Source organism: Ahaetulla prasina, chromosome 3, assembly GCF_028640845.1.
Source record: "Ahaetulla prasina isolate Xishuangbanna chromosome 3, ASM2864084v1, whole genome shotgun sequence".
NCBI lineage: Eukaryota > Metazoa > Chordata > Lepidosauria > Squamata > Colubridae > Ahaetulla > Ahaetulla prasina.
Window position 1 is genome coordinate 167,976,220 of NC_080541.1, and position 15,594 is coordinate 167,991,813.

The 15,594-nt window shown below is 40.4% G+C and overlaps 1 protein-coding gene across 7 annotated transcripts in view; it reads right to left on the bottom strand.

Moving 5' to 3' along the window:
* The window catches only part of ACOT11 (acyl-CoA thioesterase 11), an 81,118-nt gene that overhangs the window by 39,321 nt on the left and 26,203 nt on the right, over positions 1-15,594 (bottom strand). For 3 of the 7 annotated variants that reach the window (XM_058176970.1, XM_058176969.1, XM_058176966.1), the window contains exons 2-4: positions 13,580-13,778; positions 6,163-6,232; positions 720-780 (exon numbers count right to left, since the gene is read on the bottom strand). In XM_058176970.1, coding sequence (XP_058032953.1) covers positions 720-780; positions 6,163-6,232; positions 13,580-13,709 — 261 coding nt within the window. In that variant the 5' untranslated portion in view covers positions 13,710-13,778. Of the gene's footprint in view, positions 1-719; positions 781-6,162; positions 6,233-13,080; positions 13,366-13,446; positions 13,491-13,579; positions 13,779-14,358; positions 14,464-14,483; positions 14,628-15,594 lie in introns of those variants that run through there. The other 4 variants (XM_058176967.1, XM_058176968.1, XM_058176972.1 and 1 more) reach the window with 4 other exon arrangements.

Genomic DNA, 15,594 nt, shown 5'->3' on the forward strand with positions numbered 1-15,594 from the left:
TCAGGGGTGAAATGCTCCCCGTTCGGACCGGATCACGCGATCCGGTAGTGATGGGGGCATGTAGTTCGGAGAACCGGTAGCAAAAATCCCTGCCCTCCCCCCCACTGCCCAAGCTTCGCTGTTCCTCTTCTCTGTCCCTGAAGCGCTCGGTGGTGATATAGCTGAAAACGGCCTTAAATGACTGCCGCAGCACTTCAAAGGGCCGCACTACAGCTGATCAGCACTGTAGGCAGCTAGTATACCGGTGCCTCTATTTTTAAAGAAGGTAGACTGGGGCCTGTCAGTAAAAGGCAATTGGTAGACCGAGGTCTGTGTTTGAAGAAGGTAGACCGGTGCCTCCCAAGTTTTGTATACTTTATTATTTTTATTATTGATTATTATTGACCATGCCCATTCAGTCACCTGACCACCAAGCCACACCCACCAATTAAGCCATGCCCACAGAACCGGTAGGGAAAAATTTTAGATTTCACCCCTGGGGTCGATCATCTGATAGAAGAGTGTCCTCGGAACAAGTGAAATACAAATATACTTCCATAAGTTGTCTACGTCTGGCTTGAAGATACAACCTGTGTATAATCAACTCTAAGTGGACAATTCAGACGCATGTAGAAAAGAGTTTGGACACTTATTGGGCAAAAGATGCAAACTGTATCTGAAACATAGCTTCCAAATGTCAAGGCGAACAGTCACACAAGACAGTGTTGAAGCATACATACCTCCATGCTAGAAATAAATGCTCGGTTCACTTTAGCTTTGATGTTGACAACTTGCCCCACACTAGGAATAAAGGGGGAAAAATGAAAGGTAAGATAACATTTTCCAAAATGCCATTGATAGAAAACATCTTGTAGTTCTAATATATAATTGATCTGAGTGGGAGATATTATTTTACAAACATGCTGGTAAACTTTATTTGTGTGTGTGTGGGTGGGGGGGAAGGCTGTGAATTTAAACATTTCCAATGGCTTTGAAATAATAGAAAATACTTGTAACTCGGGTTTTAGATTTTGGCAGTGGTTTGCTCTCCAAGCTTGTTTCAATTTAGTTTCTGAACGTTTTGTTACCACACTAGGTAACATCATCAACTGGATTCTCTTGTCCTATTTTCCTTAGCTTATAAATGTCTTGTGTGCCAGTTTGGTCAATTGATTGTGTGATTGGTTGTTCGTTTGGAGCTATATTTAAATTCTGAGCAGCTGTTTGGTTCTTTTGTTGATTGTCACTTCCAATGGCTGTCTAAAACCCATGAACTTAAAAGTAATTCTTGCAGATATCTATCTGGACAGAAGGATTAAAACTGTTCTGGACAGACAGGAGACTTGTGGATAAATATTATTTTATTTTGCCTTTCTCCCAAACAGAAGAATTTGGTAGCCAACAGTTTCAAGGCTTTTAGGTTCACTGGTTAGGACACAGAGATAAGATTTCACATGTGGCTAAATATACACTTAGTCATGTTTGATACTCAGAAAATGAAAAGGAACATGCAGTCGCTCAATTATCTTCCTAGACTCATAGATATTCAGGTTTCATTCAACTTTCCTAACCAGAATTAGCTTTCTGTCAACTTTCAGTTGCCTAATGTAGAGTCAAATGGTGAAGACATAAGCACCTTCATGAGAAGGATTCTTCAAATGATATTGGGACCTGCTTTAATATTTCATACCAAAACATTTTGTTGCAAGAGTTCAGGTGTTAGACAGGAATCGATGAGGCCACAAAGATTCACCAGGTGACTTTGGGTCAATCATGCTTGAATAACCCACCATCCTATATAGTGATGGGATGGAGAGAAACAGGAGAAGGGCATGCTACCTTGAGCTAAATTAAAGGATGGGATATAAATCTAGCCAATAAATAGTAAAAATAAATAAATCCTGAATAAATTCATAACATTCACTAAAGTCACCACAACAATTAATACTGGAGACTGCAAGATCCTTCTTGTTCCCTAATCATCGAAGAACATGAAACCCATCTTAGCATGTTCTCAACTGAAGGTTAAATACAGACAGTCCTCGACTTACAACCATTTGTTTAGTGACTATTTGAAGTTACACCAGCACTGAAAAAGGGACTTATGACCAATTTTCACATTTACAACGGTTGTAGCATCCCCACGGTCATGCAATTAAAATTTGGATCCTTGGCAACCAACATGTATTTATGACGATTGCAACATCATGGGGTCATGGGATCACCATTTGTAACCTTCCCAGATGGCTTCCAACCAGCAAAGTCAATGAGGGAAGCCAGATTCACTTAATGACTGCATGATTCACTTAACAACAAAAGTAATTTGTTTAACAATTATGGCCAAAAAGGTTATAAAATGAGGCACAACTCACTTAACACCAGCCTTACTTAGCAATGGGAATGTTGGGCTCAAATATGATTGTAAGTTGAGGACTACCTGTACAGCTTTAAGAAGGATGAAACATAAATGGAGCATATATGGAAGATACAAAATGTTTTAGATAATAAAAGCAAATGAAGAGTGATCTATTGATGAATCCAAAAGGACAATTCAAAACACTTAATATATTAGATAAACCAAAGGACAGAATGAAAATTGAATTAATGGGATATAGAACAATGCACTTTAATTTAGATATTAGCCCCCACTGTTTAAGAGTTGTTTCAGGTTTTGCAGAACACCTTCTACTTTTATCGTAAATACTTTAAAAACAGGACACAAACAGCAATGAAGTTACGTATGGTTTAAAAAGACTAAACAAATCTGAACTGATCTAGATTATAATTCCCCTAGTAAGTAACTTCTTTCTGTGCCAGTTGGGGCTTCTAAGAAACTTAGTCCAAAATGGTTGCCAAACAGCTGCTCACTTATCCAGATTCTACCCAGAGTAAACCCAAAATTTGTTATTTCTTATGGCTTAATTTGCTGTGCAACCCAAGCCAACCATAGTTTGTATAAAAAAGCATGGTTAATATGGGATGTTAGTGTAGTTATAGTTCACTTAAGCAGAACTTACATCTTGGAAAGGGCACACAAAAAAATCAGCCATTATCTTTTCTTCTGTGCTCCTTCCTATTTCTCAGAAAAAATATGGTACATGCACACATTTTTAAATGTTGCTATAAAATACATCAAATTCAGAGAGAAGAGAAACTATTTCTAGATTCTTTTCAGAGGCCTAAGCTGTAGGACATAATAACTGAGTTATGTTTCCATCAATTGACATTAGGGAATGCACTGATATGACAAACAGGTAGAAAATGTAATACTCCATAATTGCACTTCAGCTGAGCAATGTACTTTGGATGATTTGATCATTAAAAACATCCCAAAGAAGACTCTTCTCTAGAGCATAAAATGAACAACCATTGTGGGCCATCTGAGTCATCTTTTTGATGTTTTAGTTGTACCCTAGAAAAAGGAAACCACTTCCATTTTAAAGCATCAAGAAGGAAGTCAAACACATCTCTAAAACAAGTTCCTCATTTGGCAATTTCTCATTTGGTGATTTCTAGGAGCTAAAATAATAGGTGAATAAACAACCCTTAATTTTTCAATACAGATACTTGATTTAAGACTGTATTGGAGCCAGTTCATTAGAGTCATAATGATCATAAAAGTGGTTATCCACATGATTGACCCAATTTTATGACCATTTTTGTGATGGTTCGCTATGAGCTGGTTTTGCCAAAAACTGAAATAAATGTTGGTTTTTGGGAAAACATTCAAAAAATATGGTTACATGATTGTAAGATGCTGCAAACAGCCATAAATGTGGGCTAGTTCCAAGAGCCCAAATGTGGACACATAATCGCCAGGGGCCCCTGGACAACGGAATTGGATCATAAGTACCACCTGGAGGTCCATTCTAAAATCAAATGGTAACTAAGATGATCATGAGGGTGATAATTTCACAGTCACCTAGGGGGCCCCAAATAGTCAGTTTCTTTTGGAGTCTAGACTCAAGAAACATCGAGAAGCTGCAGAAAATGAGTAGGGACATTTAGCTATTTCAGGGCAGCAGTGGGTTAGGAGCCCAGTAACCTATTCTATTGTACAAATGTGTACTGCAAAGGTTCATACCAGACTTCATTCTTTCCACATGAGTACCAAGGAGAATCTATAAGCTTCTGTCTAACATAGAAATGGGAGGAGGAAAAAAAACCGAAAGTGTGAAAAAGAAGTCACATATCAGAATAAAAAGATACTCTCCGTAAAACAGTTTCAGTAGGGTCCAAGGGATATAATATTTCATCAAGGAATAACAGAATTACATCCACAGTTCTAAGAACGTTATTGGGGATATGCTCTGAAGGTCCCAAACATCAGATAAATTTACTGAATGACACCCTATCATCCATTGTCCAGTGTCTCTCTCTTCCTTTAAAACTCTGCCCAACAATTACTTCTTCGGTGTTTTTCTGTTTTCAAGTGCCATAACTTGTTTCATTTTAATGCCAGGTCATGAGTCAATAAGAATTTATTGATGAGAACTTCATATTTTAAATTCAGAATAGTTTTTCCCCACCAATTTACACTATTCAAAACTATTTTCAAGTATTCGATGCTTTTAATATTTATTTTCCACTATGCAAACAGGGATTCATGTGCATTATGCTTTATGGCTATCTATTTTTGGATGTTACTCAAGAGATCTGTGGCACAGGATAACAAATAAAAGGAAAGGCAAAGAATGTATCAATTAAAAGAAATAGCCCACTCCTACAAGAACATTATGCCAGGCTGCTCTTAAAGCTGTATTAAATTATTTCTGTAAAGAAAAATGAGGAAGATATTAAACATAGCAGACAAAATGGCACTAATGCCCATTTCAATTGTGCTTATGTTCAACCCAGTGGTGGGTTTCAAATTTTTTTACGACTGGTTCTGTGGGTGTGGCTTGGTGGACATGGCATAGCTTGGTGGGTGTGGCTTGGTGGGCATTGCAGGGGAAGGATACTTAAAATCATTGGTGGGATTCAAGTAATTTAACAACCGGTTCTCTGCCCTAATGATTTCTTCCAACAACCAGTTCACCAAATTGCTCAGAAAGTTAACAACCGGTTCTCCCGAAGTGGTGCGAACTTGCTGAATCCCACCACTGCTTAAAATTGCCATTCCCACCCCATTCCAGGGGAAGATTACTGCAAAATCCCCATTTTCTCCCAATCAGCTGGGACTCGGGAGGCAGAGAATAGATGGGGGCAGGGCCAGTTAGAAATTTTACTACCGGTTCTCCGAATTACTCAAAATTTCCACTACCAGTTCTCCAGAACTGGTCAGAATCTGCTGAAACCCACCTCTGGTTCAACCACATATCTGTTCAAATATCTACATCTTTTCATTGGTAAAGAACTGACTTTACAGGTAGTCTTTGACTAACAACAGTTTACTTAGTGACCGTTCAAAGTTACAACAGCACAGAAAAACGTGACTTATGACTGTTTTCAGAACGTTGTTGGTCCAAGCCCTGGGTTTTCCAATAACATGAGTAAATAATTCCATGCTAGATAAGTAAACACTGACCCAAGAACAAATAGCTCCCTATGTCTCCTTTAGGGTGGAATAAATGCAATTGCTTAACTGAAGGGAAGATGGACTCATATTAAAATGCATAATTACTCTCGGTATCATCAAAATGTGCTGGCATTCCATATTTGGGTGTTGGCTCCTTCTTAATAAGCAAAATACCAAAGCTGTATCCTATGTTCCAGTATCATCTTTTTCTATATGTCTGGTGCGCAACAGCAAAGGCAGCATGTTTTCAATGGCTGAAAGCATTTTCCTGGAGAAATAACTTAAAACTCTTCCAAAATGGACTCCTGCAGTTGAAACAACCCTGTGGTTCTCCTGTTCTTGGGAGAATGAATGCCTTTCGACATTAAGAAAAGCCAAAGACTATCATTATTTGCACAGTATTCTCAGTTAAGAACATAAAACGCCACCACAGTCGAAATGCTGTTCCACCCTTCTGCTTAACTAATAGGTCACATGCACATTTCTCCCCCCCCCTTAATATTGTTCATTGGCTCCATGACTGAGAATTGGCAAAGTTATTCAGACCATAAAAAACTAATTAATGTGATACAGATTTCGTCTACTTCTTCATTTGCTGAAAGCACCAGGAAACATCTATTTAAAAGCCAGTTGAACAGCAAAAGGCAAGGAAGTGAGGCAGTTACCTAATTGTGTGCTCAAAATAGATATCATCCACTGAAGCTGTGACGCAAGAGCAGCCTGCATGACTCTCAGCTGAAAAGACAAACAAACCACATTAGTTATGTACATCATTGCACCAAAGAGAGCTTTCCTCCCCACCTTCTTCACTGCAATTAGGTTTAGAATGGAAACAAGAAATCCTAGCTGCTAAAGCACAATCTACCCCCAAGGTACACATTCTATTGTGCAAGAATTATGGGGTCCAATACATGAGGCTTCTCCAGAAAAGAGGATTTACAGGACTGGGAAAAATTCCAGGCACGTGAATACTCTGTTGCCCAGAAAGCTTATTGATGAAAGGCCACTGAATCTGAAAAGAAGGTTCAGCTTTTTTTTTCTTTTTTTGTAATGCCAACTCCAAAATATGCATTGCTAGCTTTCCAACACTCCCTTTACTAAAAGGTTATCCACCTCTTCTAATATAGGGATTAATTCTAGAGTTTTATGGGCAGTTCTAACTTGCAAGCCTCAATTTCATTTCACAGGCAGTTGTTTAAGAATTGTATAAGAAACTATACAAGAACGGCCTCTATCGACAGATGTGTTAGTTAGATCACAATTAATTTAAAGTGAGAACAGTCAAAAGCCGTAACTATGTTAACTGCCATGTTAAGGTTTAACTGAGGAAACTGTAAGGAACCATTTTAATTAACAATGCTTATTTTACTTGGTGGGAGTAAAGAGGAGCTTCCACATATACAGCATATCTTCTGCTCTTCAGAAGATTGTTAAATATGGCAGAAAGTAGGAGCCTAGCCTCACTACCTCTTCCTAACATTATTAATCTGACAAAATTCAGGAGCCAGGCCAAAGACGCAAGCTTGCTTTTATTCTCTGCTGTAATCCAAGTGCCAGTTGCCAGTTTCAGAATTCTTCTTGTTAAAGATTTTAATGGCAAGTAAATGGCTGAGATTCGTATCTTTGGTTATAATCCATCACCAACTAATCATATCAGCTAGAATAGATCAATCAATTCTGACCCTTTGGAGACAGGAGGTGTGTCCAGGCTCTGATTAGAGATGAAAATCCGCAAAAATATTTGGGTTATGGAAAACTGCAATTAATGGGAAAATGTTACAAAAAGTCTATTCTGACCAGATTTAATTTGAAAGGGAAATAATTAATAGCGACAACTATGAAAATGTTTCTTTAGATGAAATTGAAAGCAGAGAATGTTTTATCAGGAAGCTTGGAGGCTTATTGTCTCAGTTATTTACACTGTATGTGTGGGTTTAATCACTGCTTAGAAAGGGCCCCAAAATCAACATGATTAAATAGTAAAATGAAAGAAACTGAAGAGTCCAACGCTGCTCACATGCTTTCTTCCCAGGGGTTTCTCTGAATCCTTATCCTATACAACTTTCTTATACTATATTATATAAGACTGCTAATAACTGTAAGGAAAAAAGAGGGGAGCGTAAAAGACAGCTAGTAGGCTTAACAATTCAATTGGGGCCACTGACTGCACTAATATGCCGTAATAAAACTTAAGATGATTTTGATACTTATTTTTATTTCTTTTTTTCTCCCACCATTATTTTTATAAATAACTCAAGGTGTTGAGTATTTCCAATAAACCTTCCTTCTCCCATTTCTCCTACAACAGCCTTGTGAGGTAGGTTGGGCTGAGAGAGAATGACTAGGCCCAAAGTCACCCAGCCAGCTTTTCAACTCCCTAAATATTTGAACAATTTATATTTTAGTAAATACACAGCAGCCTTTCAAAAGCCAGATTAAATGTGTTTCCATCAACTACTGTATGGTAGATTTTTTTTTTTAAAAAAAATCCAATTTCTCAAAAGATTTTTGTCCCTGTAATGGTACTGATCCTGAAACAATAAAATACAATATTTTGTTGTATTGTGAATTTTAATAGAAACTATATAACATAACATAATAACAGAGTTGGAAGAGACCTTGGAGGTCTTGTAGTCCAACCCCCTGCCGAGGCAGGAAATCCTACACCATTTCGGACAAATGGATATCCAACATTTTCTTAAAAATTTTCAGTGTTGGTGCATTCACAACTTCTGCAGGCAAGTTGTTCCACTTATTGATTGTTCTAACTGTCAGGAAATTTCTCCTTAGTTCTAAGTTGCTTCTCTCCTTGATTAGTTTCCACCCATTGCTTCTTGTTCTACCCTCAGGTGCTTTGGAGAATAGTTTGACTCCCTCTTCTTTGTGGCAACCCCTGAGATATTGGAACACTGCTATCATGTCTTCCCTAGTCCTTCTTTTCATTAAACTAGACATACCCAGTTCCTGCAACCGTTCTTCATATGTTTTAGCCTCCAGTCCCCTAATCATCTTTGTTGCTCTTTTCTGCACTCTTTCTAGAGTCTCAACATCTTTTTTACATTTACATTTTTATATCTGAACCATTGTTCTGGATAGAACATCTGAGTAATCATATCAAAAATTGAGATAGATGTACTATTTATAAGGTCGTTCAATAATTCCTTTAAAGATTGTGTGAAATCCATTAACCACCAATATTCTATTTCTCTCTCTCTTTTTAAAACAAGTCTCTTTGCAAGTGTTCAGATTCAGACAGCAATGAAGAAATTAGTTATTCTTAACTTCTACCTAAGACACTTAACAGAAAGTGTTTTCCTAAAATAATGTTAGCATTTTTAAATATAAACAAAAAGCCCTTGCTGAGGAACAAATTAGTATGGCTTCCTGCCCAGGGAATTTCTAAAACTGATGTCAAATTGCCTAGCATGAAAATGATGAGAAATGAAGTATTTACAGAAGGCTTTTTAACTGAAAAACCTTTGCAACCAGTTTTATTCATCTTATTCACTGAACATAAGTGAAACTGCTAAATAAATACAAGTTGTTTCAAATGGAGCTGTCTAAGCTGTTTGAACAAGCAAAAAATGGCAATTATGATTTCCTACATATAACGCTAACACCATATCTTGAAGAGTAATATAATAATCAAACAAAAGACTGAGATCTTGTCATGGTCACTCACTCTGGAGTAGGTAGCAAAAGAAAAAAAACGAGGATTGAACACTCGTTGGGTGACATTTAAGTAGCCATTCTTTCTCCTCTCAGCAAAATCTCCCAGGGCTGATGTTGAGGGAAATAACTAGATAGATAATACAGGTAGTCCTCAATTTACGACCATAATTGAACCTAAAATTTATGTTGCTATGTGAGAAATTTGTTAAGTGAGTTTTGTCCAGGGATGAAATCCAGCAGGTTCTGACAAATTCTGGAGAACCAGTAGTGGAAATTTTGAGTAGTTCAGAGAACTGGCAAATACGACCTCTGGCTGGCCCCAGAGTGGGGTGGGAATGGAGATTTTGCAATATCCTTTCCCCAGGAGTGGGGAGAGACTGGGGATTTTACAGTATCCTTCCCCTGCCACGCCCAAGCAACGCCCACAGAACCAGTAGGAAAAAAATTTGGATTTCACTACTGGTTTTGCCCCATTTTACGACTTTTCTTGCCACATTTGTTAAGTGATTCACTGCAGTTATTAAATTAGTAACCCGGTTGTTAAGTCAATCTGGTTTCCCCACTGACTTTGCTTCTCAGAAGGTTGCAAGAGGTGAACACTTGACCCCGGGACACTGCAACCATCATAAGTATGAGTCAGTTATCAAGTATCCGAATGTAAATCATGTGATCATGGAGATGCTGCCACAGTCATAAGTCTGAAAAATGGTCATCATTCACTTTTTTCAGTGCCATTGTAACTTTGAACGATCACCAAGTGAACTTTTGTAAGTTGAGGACTACCTGTATGTTATATGAAGAATATATTTGACATTCAAACTGGATATATCTTAATACTTTTCCTTAATCAGTGGTGCATTGCATTTAAAAGATGTCCCACTAAAGTGTCAGTACATTTTTTTGTTGAGCAGCGAAGATGATTAAAAGAGTAAAATGACAGAGGTATTTATGATGATGATGCGGATGAAATGAATACATTTTGATAAAAAGTCAAAGCGCTATTGCTATTCAGGAAATCATATGACAATAAATTCAGGCAAAGAAATATACTAATACCTAATTAATTTATGGAAGTCACTGCTGTAGTGTCTGGTGATGACCACTACTTTAAGGTACTTTTTTAAAAAAGTAATAAGCAGCTTCAAGAAAGAGAACAGCTAAAGGAAACCTCTCTAGTCAAAACAGTTTGCCTTTAAAAAATAGATACCAGGAAAGCTAAGTATTGCAAGCCTTCATATCCTAGCTGCAAGGATGCCTCCGAATCAATCTATTGTTAAAAAATAGGGTAGATCCTGTTATTTTCTTACATATTAACCTGAAAGGGATCTTATGGTTAAGACAACCTTTCTATGCAGCTTAAGTTGTGGCATGATAATATTCATGCCATAGGGTGGATTTTAAAAAATTGAGCTGGATTAGCAGAATTTGAATTCATTGTTGTCAATCTATTTGATTAATTGCCTTACCAATGAAGAAGCAGGGAAGTTTTATAAAACTATATGAGTTGACAAGAGTTAAGGTCCTTTGCAGGACATCTTTGATCCTGAAGAGTTTATCCAATTATAAGTTTTCATAATTTCTGGATATGCTGGTTAGGACTGTTGGAGTAGCTTAAAAGTAAAAGATCTACAAAAGCAAATACTCGGTGGCCACCTTTCTTCAGTTGTTTCTGTGCGGCCCACTAGATCTGGCAGGGTAGCATACTCTGGTTCCTGTCCATTAAGAAGTGTCACTTGGCAGGACCCAAGAAGTGGGCCTTCTCTGTTGAAGCGCCCACTCTTTTTTAAACAATACGCACCGTGAGATTTATTTAACTCCAGGCCTGCTACCATTTCATAAATTATTGAGGACTAAATTTTCCTCCAGATATGGAGTCTGTAGGTTGAGTAAGCCTATCATTGATGTTTTCTTTGGCATGAGGTGATGAGGTGGCTGAGCTGACTGCCTGGAGACGTCACTGTGTTATTATTATTTATGTTATTAGTCATCATTTTTGTTTTGTTGGTTTTTATTTCTGTTCCGCATCCAGAGTTAAGATGGTAAAATGGGTGGCTATATAAAATAGAATAAATGCTCCCTCCAATTATTTTGGACCAAAATCCAAGGATTATACATAATATTCCAATAATATTTGGAGGAAACCAGATTCATATTTCTCCACCCATTGGGCTGTTTTCTGCTTCTAATCTGGTGATGGTCAACAAGCAAATTAATAGAAGGATAGAGAACAGTAGTAGATGGGTCATCTTCTCTAGCCACTCCCCCCAAATCTTATTATAGTCCCTATATTCATTGACCACACGTAGGCTTAACCCTAACTTTGCTTTCAGAATACAGAATAACAGATTTGGGAAGGATCTTGGAGGTCTTCTTGTCCAACCCACTGCTCAAGCAGGAGACCCTGCACCATTTCAGGCAAATGGTTGTCCAATCTCTTCTTAAAAGCCTCCAATGATGGAGCACCCAGAACTTCTAGAGGCAAATCATTCCATTGATTAATTTTCCTCACTGTCAGGAAATAGTTTCTTAGTTCTAGGTTGGATCTCTCTTTTGATAAGTTTCCATCTGCACAGATGCTTTGGAGCAGGGGTCTCCAACCTTGGTCCCTTTAAGACTTGTGGACTTCAACTCCCTGGAGTTGAAGTCCACAAGTCTTAAAGGGAAAAAGGTTGGAGACCCCTGCTTTGGAGAATAGGTTGACCCTCTCTTCTTTGTGCCTGCCCCTCAAACACAGGTAATCCTCAACTTCCAACAGTTTGTTTAGTGACTGTACAAAGTTACAATGGTGCTGAAAAAAGTGATTTATGACTGTTGTGACTCCAGCCCCCGAACCTGGCCCCATGCCCGAAAGTGACTCTGAAAGTGAGGGGGAAGGGCCAGTAAGACTTACCTCGGGAGCAGCGATTCCTTTGGCTCAGTTCCAGGAGCCAGAACCAGACCAGTCAGAGGACTTAATGAGGCTGTCATCCCCTGATTCCTCCCTTCCCCAGGCTACGCCTTCAGACCCAGCTGATAATAATAATAATCAAGTTTAGCTTCAGAAGATTAGAGAGGCCCCACCCCACAGGATATATAAGGAGCTTTGGGACTGCTCTCACTCCACGGGAAGCAAAAGTTTAGCTGAACCATTTCAAAAAGAGCTGAAAGTCTTGCTACAAGAGTCATTTGTTTGAACTTTGGCAGGCAGCTGCAATTTCTCTGCCAGGACTGATAAGAGCTGTGAATCCACTGGCTGAAGGCCAGCTCATGGGTCTGAAGTGGGGAAGGAGACAGAACAATGACCATTTTTCACACTTACGACCATTGCAGTATCCCTATGGTCATGTGATTAAAACTCAGATGCTTGGCAACTGACTCATATTTATGACAGTTGCAGTCATCTTTTATAACCTTCTGACAAGCATAATCAACGGAGAAGCCAGTAACAACCTTGTTACTAACTTAACAACTGCTGTGATTCACTTAACAAGTGTGGGAAGAGAGGTCATAAAATGGGGAAAAATTCACTTAACAGATGTCTCATTTAGCAACATAAATTTTGGGCTCAATAGTGATCATAAATCGAGGACGACCTGGTATTGAAGACTGCTATCATATCACCCCTTGTCCTTCTCTTGGTTAGACTAGACCAGGGATGTCCAAACTTGGCCCCTTGAAGAGTGGTGGAGTTCAACTCCCAGAATTCCCCAGCCAGCAACTTGCTCATATTTATAGCTCATGCTGGCTGGGGAATTCTGGGAGTTGAAGTCCACCTCTCTTCAAGGGGTCACGTTTAGACACCCCTGGACTAGACAAACTTGGAACTCTCCCAATGCCCGAGTTAACGATTTTTGAAATCTGCACTCAGGGCCCCGATTATCATGCACGCCATCCCTTGCAAAGCACATCTGGAAGGAAATGGGACAACTCACCACAGCCAACTTGCAACACCGGCAAGACAACTCGTTGCAGGACAATTTAACAAATTCTCATTTAATTCTTTCAAATAAATATAACATTATTTTAATTTTTGCCATGCAACTTTTATCCTGTCCCCCTCCTTTTGCATCCTTTCTTTAACGATTCTATTCCACAGTATCTTTAAATATTAGTGTAAGGCTTGTCCCGCGGCGCGTTGTCGTGCGAGTTGGTCTTGCAAGCGTGTTGGCCTTGGCAGGTTTCTCACGGCGAGCTGGCTGTAGTGAATTGTCACAGACCCCGCCTGGAAGCACCCACTCCTACCGGGCGACGACTCCCCCCACTTCGAAGAGGCTCTGCCCCGAATCTACCCGGTCTACCTTAAGAAGCGCCGCGCCGCCGCGTTCGGCCCACCCGCGGGCTCGCCCGTTTGATCCAGCCCAGGGCGGGTTGCCAAGAAACGCGTTCCCGCCCCTCCGTCTGCCAGAGGCCGGGAGAGCAAGCGCGGCTTACCCGAAAGACAGGCGGACGTGTCGATCCACTTCAGCAGCTGCCCGATGCTGAGCTCCCCGCGGTGGTTGGTGTGGCACGGCTGCACTATCTGACTCATCTGCACCTCGGTGGGGTTCCGGTAGCTGTCCATGGCGGGCTGCGGAGGGGCCGTCTCTGCCGGCGCCGCCGCCGCCACCGTGCGACCCTGAAGGAAGTAGGGCTAGGGGTGGAGGTGGGAGAGGGAAGGCAGAGCCGGTGGGGAGAAAGAGAACAAAGCGAGTCATCCCTTGACAGACAGACAGACAGACAGACAGACAGACAGACAGACAGACAGACAGACAGACAAACAAACAAATAAATAAATAAATAAATAAATAAATGCAAGCGGAGCCTCGCAGCCGCTGGAGCCCCGCTCGGTTAGTTTGTGATTCCCCGCGATCTCCGGATCCAAAGCGATCCGCGAATGAGAAGCGCGGCCGCTCACGCCCCGATTCGCAAAGCCGCGGCGACAGCTGCTCTCGTAATTCTCGGCTCGGCACCATCCGAAAGTTCAGACTTCTGGAATGGGTTTCTCCAAGTCTGGCTGGACTAAATTAATTCGGCCAAGCCAAACAAGAGAGGCCGGCAATTCTGGAAGTTAGATCCCAAATCCAAGGCGAGAATCCCCACCACCGTTTCGTCCATTAGGACCCCCCCACCCAACCCCGGCTTTGCTTTGCTTTGCTTTGCTTTGCCTTGCCATGGGAAACCCAACTCTCCCTCCTTTCTCGAGTTTACTAAAGACGCCAGGTAAAAATTACCCCCGTCTGTCCGTTCACAAATTTCAGGCGAAGGAAAAAGTCTGCAGCCCTTCGCGTGAATGACCAAAAAAAAAAAAAAAAATCAACCGCCCCGCACTGGATCCCCTTCCGGAGAGTGAATTTACCAAGCAACTGGGGCGACCTGAGCTTTCGCGGAAGTTGGGCTGTGTGCGTGCAAAGAATATAGAAAGAGTGGAAAAAATGAGCAACCGACGCTTGCCATCCAGCGTTTTCCTCCTGCCTTAAGAATTCTCCTACGGAAGAGAGAAGCCCCGGTGCGATCCTTAATCACAGACAATACTGGTCAAACGAGTCCCGGATTAATCCCGAGAGTTTTAGGAAGGCTACTCCTTATGCCCTTCCCACGACGAAACCCAATATTTCGATTATACCCTACTTGGAAACTATGTTAACTTTTTTCTAACTTGGGCTCTTTGGTGTGCTCTCTGAGCTTGGTTTTCTTGCAGACGGTTTTTAGCCATCTGGGTCAGCTTTGCTGGCTGGGGGATTCTGGGAGTTGAAGTCCTCCAGGCTTAAAGTTGCCAAAGTTGGAGACCCCTGATCTAGGTAGCAGGTATGATCATCAGTGTATGTTGATGGTGTTACCTAGTTGGGTAATGAAAGGTCTACAAAAAAAAAAACAGCGAAGCTCAGAGAGCACCAATGACCTCCCCCTCCCCTCAACCCTGAGCCACAAATGTTCTCTTCTTCACATAGTCCTCAACTTGCAACAGTTCATTTAGTGACTGTTCGAAGTTATAACAGCATGAAAAAAGTGACATGACCATTTTTCACCCTTATGAACCGTTGCAGCATTCCCATGTGGTCATGTGTTCAAAATTCAGATGCTTGGCAACTAGCTCATATTTATGACAATTGTGTCCTGGGGTCACGTGAGCACCTTTTGTGACCTTCTCATAAGCAAAATCGACGGAAAAGCCAGGTTCACTTAACAACCAGGTTACTAACTTAACAGCTGCAGTGATTTACTTAACAACTATGGCAAGAAAAGTCGTAAAATGGGGCAAAATTCACTTAAATGTTTCATTTAGCAACATAAGCTTTGGGCTCAATTGTGGTCGTAAATTGAGGACTACCTGTATTGGGTTTTTTCCAAATGCCTACATTTTTATGCTGGGCGCTGACAATGTTTTGTTAGATCCTAATGGAGGTCAATGCCATCTAAGCAATACTGTGTTATTAAAAATGAATGACGATACTCCCATGTACCATGAA